Consider the following 17,366-nt stretch of genomic DNA (forward strand, 5'->3'; position numbering starts at 1 on the left):
TCCGACGGAAGCGTCGAGGCGCAAGAAGCGACAGAGTTTACATAGGAAATGTAAGGGACCGACAGGAAACGCAACCCAGAGGGTTGGTGAGTGGCCAAAGCCCCCGTTCGACAACCCTGCATCGGTTAATACAGCCTCGGCTGTCCTTTGACGGCGCTTCTTCCACCCCGAATCGAATCTTTTCACCCCTGTACACTTATTAGCGCGGGGTTGTTATCGATGCGTGCACCGATACGAAGAACGCCAGCAGCACTCGACTGAATGGGACGTACGGAACCGAATTGAGTAACGAGAAGAGTACGTCTATTCGACGTACGTTTTAACGAGCACCCTTTGATCTACCGTCGCGGATCCCAGCGACGCGGAAATCTATTTTCAATAAACCTTTCTCCCGTTTACGTCCGTCGTGCCCGGTCTACCGAGTTCGCTCGTTTATTCTTTCGACGATTTTCGCAAATCCAACCACGCGAATTTCTGCTACCCGCCGGAAGATATTCGCGGAAAAATATTCAAGAAACTACGCTCGGTCCGTGTTACGACAAAAGAAACGGTTGACGCGTACCGCCGAATCCCGGGGGCGCAGTTAATCGGGGCAAATCGAATTTCCATACTAGAAATCTCAACGAAATCCCCGACGGACACCGATAGCGCACCGACACGCGGGGGATCGTCATTTAATTTGTATTTAAATCGGCTCCCTCTGCGAGCAAATGGAACGGAATCTCCCTTTTTATTTCCTCGGAACGCCTGACAAAAATTTTACCGACTCCGGTCCGCCCCTCTTTTGTCCAATATCCTGTTTCTTAATTCAAAGGGTTGCGCCAGAGTGGACGTTTGCCTGGAATAAAACCGCAAGGGAGCTTTGCAATCTCAAGAGTTTCTTTTTACCTTTGTATTTCGATTTTCTCGCGTATGGGGTTGAAACTGCGTTAAAATAAAAAACGAACAGCGATCGAAGACGAGGCTCCCGGAGAAAAATGATCGATATTCTCGAGATAAATGGAGGCTCCTCGAACATCTATTAGGAATTCGCTCGAGGGCGAGAGGCGGCCAGGGTATCGCACGAAAACAGTTTTCGAGGAAATTCGAGCAGATCGATCCTTATCTCGATGCAATCCAGCGAATGTTATTGCACCGTTACGAACGGCAATCGTGCAAACGGATTGCGTTGCATGCACGCGCTGCAACAAGCCTCGTAATGCCTGCACAATGCTACTTCGTGCGCCACAGACGACTCGCCTCAGGTAACGTATCAGAGCCCTTTGCGACGGTTTACGAAACGATAAGCTCGCCTTTAACGTCGTTCGAGAACGATTAAAACGCGAGCAGACGGTTTACCGTGAGCTCCGTCTGGAGAAATTACGCGAACGACGGAGCGACAATCATCGACGAATCCGCGCGGAACGCAAAACGATAATTATCGTCTGTTCGTTCTCTACCAGACTTCGCAACGACCATATTAACACCGAAGCGAACGCCAATGATGCCAATGGGGATTAATTCGCGAGACAGACGAAATTTAATGGAGGCTAATGCACGGCTTAAAACGTTCGACTCGTGCCAGATGTCAAATTTTCGATACTTTTTCCGTCGCAGTTTCGGTTCAATGACTCTGGATAATTCCCCGACACGATCGTTCAACGAACGGCGCGAAACTTGTCGAGAGCCAAACGTTGCGACGTAATTGTTCGACGGTTCGATAAAACGCGCCCGAACGCGACGGGAATATTTTATTTATTATCGTACGGGCAAAAAAAAAACTCCCCGTTAGTGTGATACCTTGTGAATGTTTAAATCGTCTGCAAATAATGGAGAACGAGGATGACGAGGCGGTTCGTTAATAAATAAGTTAAACAGCAGGAGCCCTAGACGAGGAATCCTGGGGAACACCAGATGTCACATCGAGAGGAACCAAATGTCACGGACACGATCTGAATACGTCCACCCAAATAACTATAAGCCAGGACTGGATTTCCAACACCTGGATACAATTTTTATTATTATTTATTATTCGTTTTTCCTTAGAAGTTACTTCTTTTTCTACTACAGGGTTTTTTCCGCAAATAAACGAATAATAATAATAATAATAACGGTTTTCGACAATTGGCAAATTATTGACTGTCGGTGGGCGTTCCCTTTAATGGTCGCCGACCGGAGGAATATTTGCATTAGCATCGACGATCCGTTCAATTAGTACCAGACGCTATGAATATTTATATCGGCTAGAAAATCTACTTTAATGGTGATTGCGAATACGGTTTCCGTGTACTGGTAGCCGCACGGCGTTGGTGTTTTAAGTAGCTTCGATCGGGTCTTTCGTCCCTATCGATCCTTACCTCGTTCCACGAAGTAACAGGTTTCACTCTCCGGGAAAATTAAACTTCTCTGCGATACGGAAATTACCACGGTGTCGCGTCGTGCCTCTTGGAAACTACGAGCTTCGCGTATAAAACGAGCAAAGGAAACGAAACTTGCAGACGATGCGTCAAAAATTCGATTTCTGACGCAATATTCGAAAACGTTAAGACGATTTAGCGACAAGAAATTTCTTCTCGTAGTACCTGATAGTTTTCCAAACGTATTCGTTGAAAGAAAGATCCAACACTATCTTCACTGAGAGAGACTAAAGTCTCTCGATTTAAAAATGGCCGTAGGACCGAGCGGAGTCAATATCCAGTATACTATTTGCACATGAAATAAACAAAACTCACGAGGGAGCTAGAAGCGAAAAAAGTTTGAGAAATACAACCGTATAATAGAAAAAGTGCTTCTTGATGTCACGACGCAGCGCGATATACAGTCTCCATTCCAAAGGGATCGGACATTAATCTAACGTCGTTTGCGAGTACACACGTAGAAAGTAAACACGGTACAACTTCTCTTACCCATCGATGCACTTTATCTCCTCTTCCAGCAAGAACGGTGCTCGATCGAGCGACGTAAATATTTTTCATCGTGCCATCTCGACGGGAACGCAATTTTAATTATTGGATCGATCCATACGTTAGTCATCAGCGAAATAAAGTTTACCTATAATCGAGGACATGGACCATAAATTGTACGAACGTTTCCTGTACGCAGCGTAGATTCCGTGTCACGACGGGTAAACGTATCGAAAACGTGCAGGTTTCTTAAACGATAAAGTTCGAAACGTATCTATATTAAAATCTCGACGTCGCAAAATTGTTTCCAAAGGGGAGAGATTTGCGGGAAGATGTTGTACCGTTACTTTTACAACAAAAATGTACACGGCAGAAGTTGTCGACAAGTTCAACAACTTTTTTCTACGAAACTTTCGATAGAATCGATGGCGAGCGAGATATCGACCTGACTCCCGTCTTCAATAGCGAAGAAACGTGGCGGCGAGGCTCGATTTCCTTCGATGACGGCGGTCTCGTAGAAATTTCGTGTATCAGGAAACGCTAAAACGGTTGACCGTATTTCCCCGAACAACGTCGAGTAATTTGGCTAGTCAAACAATAATATACAGAAATTACGACGCGCGTAACCCGTGTACGTTACACTGATTTTGGAAATTCACTGATATTACCTTGTCACGACAGTACGGGTTGCCACTGTATTTTATGACGCGTTACGTCGACCGTGACGCTTACGTGTATAATTTCGCGCCGATAACCAGGCGAAATATTTCGAATTAAAACGTACAGCTTTATAGGGGGTCGCCGCGCGATAAATTTGTTCGTACGAACGCGATTCCGCGATTCTCTTCCCGTCTGGCCGTGGAATGGAAATGAATAGGATAGCGCGTGCACGCGTATTCGTTGCGCTCGATATCTGTTCGGCGTCGAGAAGCACCTGCCACCTCGGTGCAGCTTTTCGCCGATTCCAGCGGATTCTCGGGGCTCGTAAACAGAGCGCGAATGCTTCCAGTCTCGTGTACCGGAATTCTGCGAGAATGCCGGTAATCTCGTCTAATACCGTATCGCGTACAAATTTCAGAGCTTACGCGCCGCCATCGCGTTTCGAAATCTCCGCGGACGGCTCCCTTTCTTCCCGTTCCCGATAAACGAACGATTCCAGTTTCGGTAATCCGCGACTCTCGGCCTAAAATTTGCATTCCTCGTCGACTCCATTCGAGTATCTTCGAAACCGACGACGATACAGAAAAATGTTTCGCGCAAGAATTAAGTGGCTCCGGGGGAAGCATAATTTCACATAATTTACAGTGGGACACTGTATTTTATAGCCAATGCAAATAAACCCTTCGTCGTTAATTGTACACTGTACACGGGCTGTCATCCGTGAATTATATAAAAAAAATTGTTATCCAAGGTGCTTATTATTCGTCGATTTCGCTTTTTATCGAGGACCAGTTTTAGCAACAATATCGAGAAAAGTTGTAACGAATTACAACCTTGCGAAGATCGATTACACGAACACTTAATTATTCGTGTTTCTAGAGTATCGATAATTTTTTACCGTCGTTGGACGTCGTAAAACTCAAACCGGTCCTGTCCAGTAGTGGCTGTAGAGATACCAATTCCACTCTCTCGTTGATCGTCATGCGATTCGCGTCCTAGCAAGTTCATTAGCATCGGTTCGCTCTCGAATCTAATCGATATAACCTTTTCCCGTGACTATTTTCAACTCTTTTCCGATTAGAATGTCACTTAAATTCAATGGAAACACACGATCGGCTAGTGTACGAACATGCATAATAATTTTGATAAATGAATATTTCGTTCTCGATAATATCTATTCCTGTATAACACGAGGGTTGCGTGTTAACCAGTTAATAAAGCGATTATTATTATTTTTTTAACTAGATCGGAAACTGTTGGGTGACTGGTGGACGTCAGGGTAGATGGTAACGGAAACGAAAGAATTCCACGACGAATTAGTCGCGAATATTTAACGTCGACGGGAGGGAGTTTGCGTACGTTTCGCGAAACTGTGCTCGAGTTTAAATTTTGAATTACGTCAAGGGAGCAGGTAACCGAAGGAGAGAAAATTCTGGAGCCAACGGGATTACACGTAATTTGAAACATCAACGGTTCGATGCAACGCAGGTGACGATCGAACGGGATTGCCTCGCGTTAACGGTTAAATTTGCCAGTACAATACGAACAGTCGAGATTCTCCTCGCAATTACGGGGACACCCTGCAGCACCAGTCCTCGAGATCCAGCTGCCGCAATCCTAACAGGGTTTCACTTAAATCCCTGGACGAATCTCAATGACAATGGCCGAGCAATTTCTTTCCAGTGGCCGCCCATCCAAATTGGCACCTGCGACGATTTCGAGAAACCATTCGCGAGCGCCAAATATCGGGGGAATAGCGACGATCGCTTCCAAGTTTCGACGACGGAAAAACGAGCGAGACGAGGCGAGGCGAACCGATACGAACTCGAGCTCCAAGTTGGGACTAAATAGGCACAGTTTCTGGCTACGTTCTAACTTATGGACAGTTAATTAGTTTTATCGTCTCGCAGGGAGCCAGCCGTTTCCGCGATTCTCGGTCACCGTTTCGACAATGTCTCTCGCGGGGACGCGAAAAATTAAACCTCCCAACCAGATTCCTAAGTTCATTTCGATTTTTCCCGGCGTTCAAATTTCGTTCGATGCGTTCGAGAATCGAGTTTGCATCGCGGCGCTACCACGACCGGGAGCAAGAATTTTTCGAGCGAAAGGATACTCCATTTTTTTTTTTTTTTCGTTAAAAGACCAAAATATAGTTTCGCGAGACGACAGCGAAGGCTCGCTTCTTTGATCGTCGCGTCTCGATGCGGCCTGCGCCACGAGATTATGCAAATTTTATGATCAATAATCAGTGCTTTGAAGGAGGTCACATTGCGCATTGTGCATACGATCTGGCATGTATTACCATAATCTTAAACGCGGCTCTCTATTATGCCGCTTATTGCGAATAATCGCGTTAACTGCCGCGTTGCTGCCGCTGCCACGTCTCTGTTAACGCTTCCCGACATTTTGCAGCTGCACGCCGTTATCGTTAATCTTCCAAGTAACCAGCAACGCGCGGTGAATAAGCTTTCTCGATCTACCGACCAAGAAAATGCAATTTCGTCAATTATCGCGTCCGACTAGAATTTCAATTACGCCGCTACTCTGCCCTTTGAGACACCATCGATCGAGCTTCGCCGGATAAATTTGCCATAGGGCCCTTAAAACCGAACCCTCGCTGACCCTGCTGCAATTTTAACGTCAACAATAGTTGAAACGCCACCGCAGACTTTTATATCTCCCTTGGAGGATTCATTAACCTCGAATTACCGAAACTGTAGCCAAAAATTTCATCGAACCGAGTTTGGAACTTCTGCTTGTGGATCTATCCGTAGATTGTATATTTCATTCTATGTCACTTTTATGATATTTGAAGAATAGTTCGAATTAAATGGGAAACATTGAATTTACCACCGTTATCCAGAATGTGTATTCATCGATTGAAATGTTAAAAATTCGGCTCATAAATTTACCAGGAGGCAACACGTGACATTGGTTTCGAGTTCCGGCGCGTCGAGATCACCCCGAAAAACGAAAACATCGTCAGATTCTCATCGAACGATCTACGGTCATCCTGCCGTGCACTTTCAAATTTCCCCGAGCCAATAAATGCCACCTTAATAGCAAGGGATTAAACGTACACGCGATTTCTCAGCTTATCGAGAGCCGTAAAGCCTCAATTGAAACGCTGATTATAAATATTATCTATAGAAGACTGCTATAATAGTGAACTCACTCTTGTGTTTGGAGCTGCTTTTCCACAAACCCCTGAAGAACGACATCCTAGCTGCCCAGCGCAGCACGAAGTGCAGCAGATCGGAAATCCTCCAGCCGATCAGGATCTTTGCTCGCGCGTTCGATGCGGATTTCCGCGGCGTCAAGCGTCTCCACTCGCGAAACGCGCCGCGATTCTCGATCTCAGTGACATATGCCGCACGATGATTTCACAGGGAGCTTGTTACGCGCGATGAGAGCTGGACGGTGGAATCAGCCACTCGTTTCGACGGTCGTGGAAGTTCGGGACGCGTCTCGAGGAGGAAAAAAGGAGAACTTTCCAAGGACGAAGAGAGCCCGCGCGGAAACGTGCTGCCAGGAAGACAGTGCGCCGCGATGTGAGCGCGTCCGCACGGAGTTTATTCCGCTCCCCTGTCGCGTACATGCGCATCCCCATCCCAGTTACCGTTCTCATCCCCGCAACCCGCTACCCGGATTCCGGTTCCGCTTCCGAACCGGATCCCCGCCGAAAGGATAAAGATTATTTTCACGCATTCGCGGTCCGCGTTGCGTTATCGTTCCTCCCAATATTTCGTGCGTTTTTTTCCACCCGCGAAACAAACGACTCCGCGCGACAAACTCTCGTCGAAAGTTTCCTCGATCGCCGTATTTCCTAAATCGAGCATTAACGATATTTCGAAATGCGCAAAATTACGACCGTATCATTGATTTTCTGCAATCGGCTCTTCTCTCATTTTATCGAACCTCCAACATTATTAATCTCTGTGTATCTCGACGAGGAATAAATTAATGAATATGCATTTCAAAATCGTATCCTTACGTACGTGTTTTGAAAGATTATTCAAAGAAATATTCGCGCCACGAAGCTCAGATGTGAAAGGTTAGATCTCGTTTCGAATAAGCTTTTGCTATTTACTTTCCCACGTAACGTATGAATTTATGCTGCAAGGAGTGCAATATACGTTTCTAAGATTTGTGGCCCGTAGATTGCGTTCGCGGATAAATATTTGCATTTGGAAGTTCGGTTGTTGCAACTCTGCAGAATCGTACTTCTCTCGAATTTCAGATGCGATGCTGTTCGATCCTATTTGCATGCTTAACGCGGGTCTCCACTTTGTCGGGACAGGACCAATCGAATTTTCGTTTTTTTACGTTTAGTAACAGATGTAGAATTTAAATTTTATTCGATAATTCGTGAAATCGACGGAGCTACGAGGAAAAGACGGAAAGCTGCTAGGGACATTTATTTCCTGTTGACCCTTAAGGCACGCTTATCGACTCGTTGGCTCAAGAAAGGGATGCAATGGTACTTTATAACATATAAATAACTCGTTCTTTATTCTCCATACTAAAATTAACTTTAAACCATCGGCAGTTGCAAATTAAAAAAATCTATAACATCGCCATTTTGTATCGAGTCGTTATTTTTTTCTATTTTCTAAGAATTCCCAACTTTCCATACCGATGATTTGTACCTATAAATAAATATAAATCATAAATTGACGGATATCAATCAGTAGCTAATTCGACAACGATCGGCGGTCGGTTTAAACCGCAAGATTGTAGGTAAGAAATTGATGGACGACGTGTGCGCGTTTAATAGGGCAAGAGCATAGTGTTCCGGATCCTAATTTCATGGAAGATGCCCTTTCGAAACTTCCTAGAGTCAAACTCCATCCTATCTCCGTGGATGATAACGATCCTCGGAAGTTCTAACGCGATTTTGCCCGTCTCCCGTTGTTCCGCATTTTTGCGCCCTTTTATGCAGCCAGATTAAGCCCGAGATTAAAAAAGAGCTACAAAATATCCGGGAGACGTGTTTTTAAATATCCTGGAAAAAAGTAACGCCCGTAAAACAAATTCTGATGCAACGAGTCCGTGGATAAATGGCGGAAAAATGCAAGCAACAACTACTTGATTATCCGAGGTCGTTATACCTTCGTTAGCATTCGCTCGAATTCGAACACGGAGAATAGAATTTCACGCGTGTACAACGAAACTGTACGAAGAGCTTCGTGAAAACAGCGACGTGTATTTACAGACCAAAGGGAATCCAGCTGCGAGTTACGCGAAAAAATATATAATGTGTGTTGCAAACCGTTCGGTGCTCCTATTTTTCTTGTACGCGGCGTGTTGTCATGCGGCAAAGGTTTCGTTGCGAAAATTTTTTCCAACGAAATACGTGGTGCTTCATGTTTCACGAATGTATGGAAAATATCGAACAAAATATTTTTTTAGGAGCCATTTTTTTCAAATTCTTGGACTACGTGTGCGATCGAGTATGAATTGGTAATGGTGTCTGACCACCACTCGCTGCATCTACTCAGCATAGTCCAGCTTATTAAATATTTTTGTCGCTGATAGTCTATTCTGTTACAAATGGTGTAACCACTTTTTTATTGACCCTTCCTCCGTTAATAAAAAATTAAGGTAAGCAGCCAGTATTTTGCCAGTCGGTCCATAGAGCTCGAAATAATCGGAACTGCCGGTGTAAATCGTAAAATCGTGTAGAACGGGAAAGTTTAAAATTATATTTCCATCAAAGTTTCCAGCAGACTGGAGATCGAAGGAGATACAGTCCGAAGAGAAAATACAGGTAAAACCGACGGGCTTGTTCGCGAAGAAATTTACCGCGCCATCGAGAGGAAACAATAGCGAAGGCGGAGTAAAACGGCTGTGTCGAAAGTATCGAATATCGATGAGGCAAAAATTCGTTCCTCGCGAAGGGAAGAAAGTTGAAAAGAAACCGAGAGACAGTCGCGAGATGATTGACAAGAGAAACCATCGGCATAATGTTTTCCGAGCAGCGGCTGGAACGAGTTTTTGCACGCGTGGCGAAAATCCATCGGTAACTATCTCCTCTTATTCGTCCCGATTTATCTCGATCTCGAGCGGCCATCCTGCACCGTCTCCTCCGATCGGGCATGAATTTTTCAAAAACGAACGCTTCGAGAGTTTAATAACGGACGTTTAAATAATTACGTGGAACAAAGAAGGAAGCGTTCTCCATTTGTTCCGGAGGAAGAGATCAAGTTCAACGCGCAGCCTTTAAAACACAAGCAGAACGTGAGAAGAACGTGAAAAATAATCGCGAGCTCGCACTGTTTGTACGGGAAAGGAAGAAAGCCCTCTGTTCATCCGTTTCGAGACTGTCGGAGTTGCCAAGGACTCGACGATTCGTTGAAAAACATTTTTAATTCCGAGCGAATCTAAGATTCGCAGACAATATTCTTTCCGCGAGACAATAGATATAAAAACGAAGCGGTCCAAGACGTTCTCTTCCGGTTCTTCGGACGATATTCTACCCTCGGTAGCGAAGCAGAACGAAATTGACCTAAACCGAGACCCTCGAGTGGGAGCAATAATAACGGTCGATTCCGACTGGCAGCCACTGGAGAAAACCTCATAAATAAGTACCGCGAAACCTCTTCGACTTCTTTGTCCAACAACTTCATTTATTTATGGGATGCAAATTTATAAGAATTATTAGATAATAGTGCCATATTTTAAATAAAATATGGCTTCGTCATCGGGACGAAAAGAAATTACAAGTGTTGTCGGATACGATCGATGAAAAAAGCTGCCATTAAATATCCCTCGGACAATTTCCGCAATCGCGTTATTCTCCGGGCCGCGAAAAATCATTCTGAAAACCGCGATCCTCATTTTTCCCGCGGTCTCGCCCTGTTATTTCGCCGGTTGTAGCGACCCTTTGTTCCGTGTCCCTCTCATTTTTCAAAACGGCCGAAAGTGACGCCCAGTCTATTCGCGTATTCCCTCTACAATCGTTCGATACTGACCATCGCCAGAACATTTCGCGAGTTCCATCGAGAGCGATTAAACACCGTTGTGTACAGTGCACACAACGTGTTCGACATGCAGTTTCGAACTTCTCTGCAACTGTACTTGAAAACAGCAGTATCTCGATGAGTTCGATTCCAGCCGAAAAGGCTAATACGACCTGGCTCTGCTTATTACCGTTACATCGCCCGCCAGTTTCTAATTAAACAGAACGTTCCTTATTCGGAGTTTGCCGAACCGAGATCTCGATCTACGACCGTACGTTCGACCCGTTTCGCGACGATCGTTCTAATTGTCCTTAAACTCGATACTCGAACAGCGTATTTTTCGCGACGGAAAGGTCGATAAATTATTCTTAGGGAACGTTCAGCGCCCGCAAGAAGATCGATGCTTCGATGTCACCGTAACCTGGTGACCGATGGATCGTGTAACGGTACAAACGAGTCTCGATCGTTTCTTTGCACCAAACTCGCCGGAGCTTTTATAACCGAGATTATCCGAGAATCTCTTCTAGGTACAACCGCCTGAGAATTTATGTATTTCTTTTTATTTACGGGTAACAACCCGTTGGGACGCTAAAGTTGCAAAGTGATTAATCGAGGTTGGAAGGTGTAACGAGTATCGGTAATTATATGGATGAGCTATCTCAATACCGCCATTGACTGTAACTTTTTCGATCGTATGAATTGATTTTGAGATCAATAAGCGCGGAGGCAGCGCGATTTAATTTTCTAAAACAGCTGTGGTCGGACGTTGAATCCACAGGTGACGCGACAGGCGTCAAAGCAATCTCGACGGCGAATTCCACGGAATTGCTCTCGAGGATGCTCGGAGACGGCCCGATCGCTGTACGTACGAGTTATGTCAACTATTCTGGTGCCGTGCATGTTCGATTCAACGACGGAATAGTACAGTAATGGCCGATGGTTTCCATGGAGGCGCGGCGAGAGAAAATTGGGAAATTGCCTGTCGGCGAGACGGATGGAACGCCCTCCCTTTGGATTCGCGACACGGGGAATCACAGCGCAACTTGTCTTCCCAGATAGAACGTAATCCCGGCTAAAACTAGTTTGTATCCTGAGAGGAACCGTTGATACATCGACGCCTTTGCGTTGAATATTTATACTTCGGACGAAGAGTTCCGATATCTATTTGGTCGTTGCGAACCGTCCTGTCAGCTTCATATTTCCCGCCTGCGTCTTAACGTCGTTTACATATTTATAAGGTTCTTTGTATCGCATCTCTGGTATATCTAACACAGGAGTTTGAAAGGATCCTCTCGAGAAATCTTCCACTGTTTCTCTCCTGCGATGTTTTGGATATTTAGACGACTTGCTCCTAGACTTGATCTAACGAGATGATACCGCATAATGCAGTTCGAAAGGCCTCTGCAGTATTTTCAACCCGGACACACGGCTTTTTGTACGCCGATTAATAGCATTTCCCATTTGGTTCGACAAATATCGCGTTGGCCTGATTTCGTTTCCATCGCTAATCGGGGAACGGACGGCGGAGAAACGCTTTCCGGGGTGAAATGAAATTACCAGAACTCCCGGGCGAGCCGAGCAGTCGTAGCCTATTCTACAGGTGATACGATATACGTATAATCTCGTTAGCATGTCGATCGGGAGTTTCTGGAGGACGCTTTGAGCCGAAAGATTCGATCGCGCCCAAATTGGTCGGCCGAGTGCGGAATGGCCGGCCTTTACGCGTTCGAAATGCAGCTAGCTACGTGCCACGGACATGCGGCACGTCTTGGAAACGGCTGAAAAGCTCCAGGACGAATGCACCGGGAGACGAAAAGGCTCCTCTCGAAAGAAAAGTACCGATAAGATTCGCGTCTGCTAGAAAATTGCGAATTTCTGCTCTTTATTCTCCCCCTTTGCATCGACGTCGCGTTTCTCTGGAATTCTTCGCCTTAAGGGAATTCGAAATATATAATATGCTAATAATACACAGAGAATCGATTTCCCTCGTTTGTTTTATAACCTAACACCTCTTCTCTAGAAGATGACTACAGTGCTAACTATGACTGAAGGAACTCGGTATAAATGGACTAGTGTCCAACCCAGGGTTAAATAAATTTGAGAATGTCGAACTTATGGGACCCAATATACAACTGGAAATTATCCTAATTAAGAGCAATTAGATACATAACTATAACGAGAGATTTCTGCCTGAAAAGTCGCGTCGAAGTACAAAGATTTGGTGTACAGTGCGTCGAAGCGTCGCGTCGACGCGTGGCCAATAAAGTCGACGAGTCAGCGTCGTCGCGCTCGTACTTAGGAAGATAATTAGCGACGAGTGGGAGGCAGGGGAGTCGACGAAGCAGAGACGCGATTAATTGGAGAGGATCGACATCGCGGTCGAAAGTCGAGGGGCGCGTGTGTACCCAAACGATAACAATAATTTTCTCAACTTCCTTCCGAGACGTATTTCCGAGAAGGAAACGCCAGCCAGAGACTCGATTCTTGCATCAGCCGAGGTCGTACTCGCGTTCAGCCCAATTACTCCCCTCTCGATGGCCGGTCTCTCCGTTCATCCAGGCCCTCTCTCTCTTTCCCCTTCTTTCCAGCGGCTCTGTAATCGGCCTTCCAGACAAGACACGACGACTCGTTATACTTACACACTTTCAACCCTGAATTCTTTCGCGTGCCTTTCCATCGCGAGAGACTGCATCGAACTTGCATCAGCCGGAGCTGGATTCTCGATGTGTTCACCTGCAGCCACCTAACGATCGTGCATTTTCTTTTCTTCTTGTTCGGTTCTTTCTTTTCTTTCGATCGATTACGAAACCCTCGAAAGTCGCCGGTCTCGCGACTTTGGGCTCGGTCCCTGGCGAAATAATTCGATCGGCCGCAAAAACGAACCGATCGTCGTTTAGCGTTATGCGCGGAGAAACAGTATCTCGGGCGTTTTAATTTCGGGCGCAAAAGTCTCGTTTGCAGCTGTCGTCGCGGCAAGTGCTCGCAGGTGTCGCCGTTCTCCGAGAACGAGCCTCGAATCTTGTCTGGTTTTCGTGTGGAATCGCTGCAATTATCTTCGCGGGGGACCGTATCGAATATATTATATTTCGTGGAACAGCTGCTCGCGATACAGTCGTTTCTATTCCTACGGCAAACAGCCCCCTCGAACGACGTCTGGTTCGATTCGTTGAAGAGATTCGGGACTCGAGGTGGGCGACAAAGACTTTTTTCCGCGCGTGGAGGAGCTACGGTTCTCCGGCAGACTCCGAGGCTCGGATCGAGGATAACCGAAACAACTAAAATGGACCAAAACGAACGGACACAACCGGATCGGGGCGCGGGGCACGGAACGAAGACCAAGAGAAAAGGGGAGCGGAAAAAGAAGAATGGGAGAAAGGTGGAGAGGCTCGGACAGACGGCGAAAAAGGAGAAAAATGATCGCATTGACAGGAAAGAAAGAACCAACACCGACGCGAAAGAAAGAACCGCGAGGGAGAGACGAGATACGTGCTACGTGGCTTAGACGAGGAGAAAAAAGGGACGACGGGAGTCTCGGTCACGCGGGACGTCGTTCTTCTTCAATTCCGCGACGCTTATACGCTTTCGTTCCAACGACGACCCCGATGCCGACGCACGACTGCTCCTGCATACGTTTTCTCCGCGACCGGCTTCCACGCATCTTTGTTCTCGAAAAATTCACTGTACACCCATCGAATAATAATTCCGTCCTCTTCGGTACGGAGAAATGGAGAAACGGAGCCTGCATCGAATTACAGCGGTTCAGAAAATATCAACCCCTCGCAGTTCAGCCATAGCTATCGATACTCGGATAAATGATGAAACTTGGGAAAATATTTCGCGAAAATTACGATGTAATGAATAAGGAAAGCCGCGATAAGATTTTAGACGAAAAATGAAAAGGAGACCATTAGGTTTCACTGAAATGTTGATGCATTCTATGCTCCAAAATGTTGAGTGCTTTCGCGGAGGCAAACGGAGGCCCAATAAAATATTTACATACCACAATGTAACCTGCAACCATAAATAATAAAACCGTACGATCACTTCTCCGTAATGCCTACATCCACGAGGGATGAATTTTTCACTCCTGAGGCACCATTATTTACGAATTAAATTGCTATTCTCCTACACAATGAAGATAAATCTTTGAAACTGCTAATCGATCGGTGCAATATTCATTTTGTCGATTTGCCCGTAAAATACTAGGGTTATTAAAAGTACAAAAGGCGCCTCTTCGATTTTGATAAAATCGAACGTGTGTCCATTTCCCAGGATGCTGGTGGTTCCTCGTTTCCTGATTCTACAGAACTTTCTACATGTTTAATGGTACGCCTCGATAAACACCTCCGCGGGATTCGAAAACTTTCTTATTTATTCTCTTTTATTTGTGCTTCTTTGACTAGACTAAGTAGAAAGAATATTCTCCCGCTCTGAGTTTCTTTCAGCTTTCCAGATTTAGCGATCCTCGTAATTCTCCTCGACGTTTGAGGATCGCGTAATTTCTTAATGTCGCTACGTAAATACACTTAGTTTGCCATACAACTTTTGTATTAACACTTATCCGTCTACTCTCGTGTTCGCGCAAGTTCATAAATTCGAGTCGACTTTATTCATATACTTACAGGAAGGTTCCCAATATTAACAAGAAGAAATGGTACAAGATACAATATTCGTAGGGTGATAAATTACTAAATTACTAAAGATGACAAGAATAAAGAGTACGATAACAGTGTACGCAAAATTCTACGATAAGCGAAGCATCGAGATTAAATGCGATTAAAAAGAAGAAATCGATATATTGAACGAGTTAACTGGACTGTGCATAGAGTCTGCTTGCTTAAAAATTCCTGCAGCGGAACGCGAGTTGATTAGATTAGTTTTAAACGATCGGTAACCGAAACCATTACGCAGTGATTACGGAAAATAACTGAACCCGATTAAACTCAAGATGCACGCGCCGTTAATAAAACCATCGATAACCTTGAACAGAAAAAATAGTAATCTATCGTTCGCAGTAATCGACGCTCTACTATATTATCTACTGCGTCTAAGGAATAGCATTTATACTAACAATAAATAATAATCCACTTGTTTCGACGATACAGAGCAAATTAAATTTACCTCAAAGTTCTCCGAAGGGTGTTTTCGCGTACCTCGAAAGAGGTATTTGGTGCGAGTAATCGACTGTCGAACACGCGCGACGGTTTATCACTGTACGACTCCGGAGGCTCGTTTTCCCTGACCGACGTAGACGTGGCCGCCATTCCTCTTCGTTAAAGGTGGTCCGACGACCAGAAGAAGACGGAAACACCGAGGAAGGCCACGTTTCTCTTTTATTTCGCGGGCGGAATTTCTCGTCGGACGCGGATCGCGAAAAGCCACGAAAGAGTCGTAAATCTCGCGGAAGACCACGAACGCTCCCTTCCGCGAGGGACGTGGAGTACGCGAGCCGAGGTGGGAAGTGAAAAGTCGAAGAAAGAGAGAAAGCAAGCATGAAAATCGCGTAATTTCTCAGGGGAGCATCGGTGCGGTCGACAGGATTATTTCCCTGATTCCTGGCTACGCCTCGATCGTTTCGACGAATTTGTTTACTTGCAGCTTCCGCCGCAAGCAGCCAGTCGTAAGCTTCTGCAATTTGCGGGCTACGATGAAAGATGGCGGACGATCAAGCAACGAAACCGTGCATGAATTTTAAACCCTAGGCTTTTTTAAAAAACGATTTGATGCGTATATAGAAACGAGAGAAAATCTGTTGACTCGGGAACACATGCATTTCACGCGCAACGATATCTCTCGCTATAAGAAGAAATTTAATCTTTCAGCAAGATGGAGCACCGCCACGTTTTCGGTCGTCGGGCGATAGAGTTTTTTGAGCGAACATTATCAAGTTTGGATTGGTCGTGGGGGGATTAATAGCTCGGCCACCACGCTCTCCTGACCCAATTCCGCCTGACCTTTATTTATGGGCTCGCGTTAAATCCGTACTCCACGGGAATTGCGAGTGTCGAACAATCGAAAGAAACAATTGGCTAAACAAGTATCAGTTTTTTAAATATTTTAATGAACGGTAAATGGTCGTCACTGTGTACCTACGACTCGGAGACAATGAATAAATACTATACGAAAACTCTATATTTACTCTCTTCGGAAGAAACAAGCATGGTCGTCGACAGTTAGTACCCTTAAAATTCCGACCACGGAATCATGGCCGTTCCGTTCATTTCCCCGTAGCTCGGGAACGAGGTCGAGTTTCCGGCGCTTCCTCCACCATCGACAGACGGACTGGCAATCATCGATCACGATTGTTCGCACCCTCTGCGCCGTTTTAACGCCGGAAAGCTTCGCGAAAGGATCGCCGACGTCGAAGACGACGGACGAACCAGTTAATTTTCAACGAGAGCCCTAAACCACGCGCTGGATGACTCCCGGGAGAAATAACTTTGAAACGGATGCGCTGGATTCGCCGGAGAATAATTCCGCGAGAACTCGTTGGATCCTGGACGAAGACGTATTGGAATCGTTTTGTCAACGAACTTTGCTTACCTCGACAAAGCGCCTCGTAAATTTTATTAAATTTATAGATAATTTGGAATCTAGGCGCGTCAGTGTCCCCGGAGAGGTTCAAGTTTCGCGTATCGCGGAGTTAATCGGGGACGTCTGGGACGACGAGACAGCGAAGGAACGAAGTTGAAAAGCACACTGCTCGCGCAAGACTTGCGTTAAAATATTTCCAAGAACATGTTCCGGCACTCCGAGCTTCTCTCTGCTCGTTGAACAGAGTTAAGAGGGAACGTATGCGCGTCGGAACTCTCGAAAGAACGGAGACAGCCGTAACGTCTCGGAATTAAACGCGACGAAAGCG

The 17,366-nt window shown here is 45.6% G+C and overlaps 1 protein-coding gene across 2 annotated transcripts in view; it reads right to left on the reverse strand.

Annotated features, from left to right (window-relative positions):
* Nucleotides 1–17,366, reverse strand: part of LOC143344290 (uncharacterized) — a 43,816-nt gene that overhangs the window by 22,423 nt on the left and 4,027 nt on the right. Inside the window, exon 1 of one of the 2 annotated variants that reach the window (XM_076770194.1) lies at nucleotides 6,718–7,082. The exons of the other annotated variant lie outside the window; for it this stretch is intronic. Within the exon in view, the coding sequence (XP_076626309.1) occupies nucleotides 6,718–6,763 (46 nt within the window). The 5' untranslated portion in view covers nucleotides 6,764–7,082. Of the gene's footprint in view, nucleotides 1–6,717; nucleotides 7,083–17,366 lie in introns of those variants that run through there. 2 annotated transcript variants of the gene reach the window in all.

Source organism: Colletes latitarsis, chromosome 8 (genome assembly GCF_051014445.1).
Source record: "Colletes latitarsis isolate SP2378_abdomen chromosome 8, iyColLati1, whole genome shotgun sequence".
Classification (NCBI taxonomy): Eukaryota; Metazoa; Arthropoda; class Insecta; order Hymenoptera; family Colletidae; genus Colletes; species Colletes latitarsis.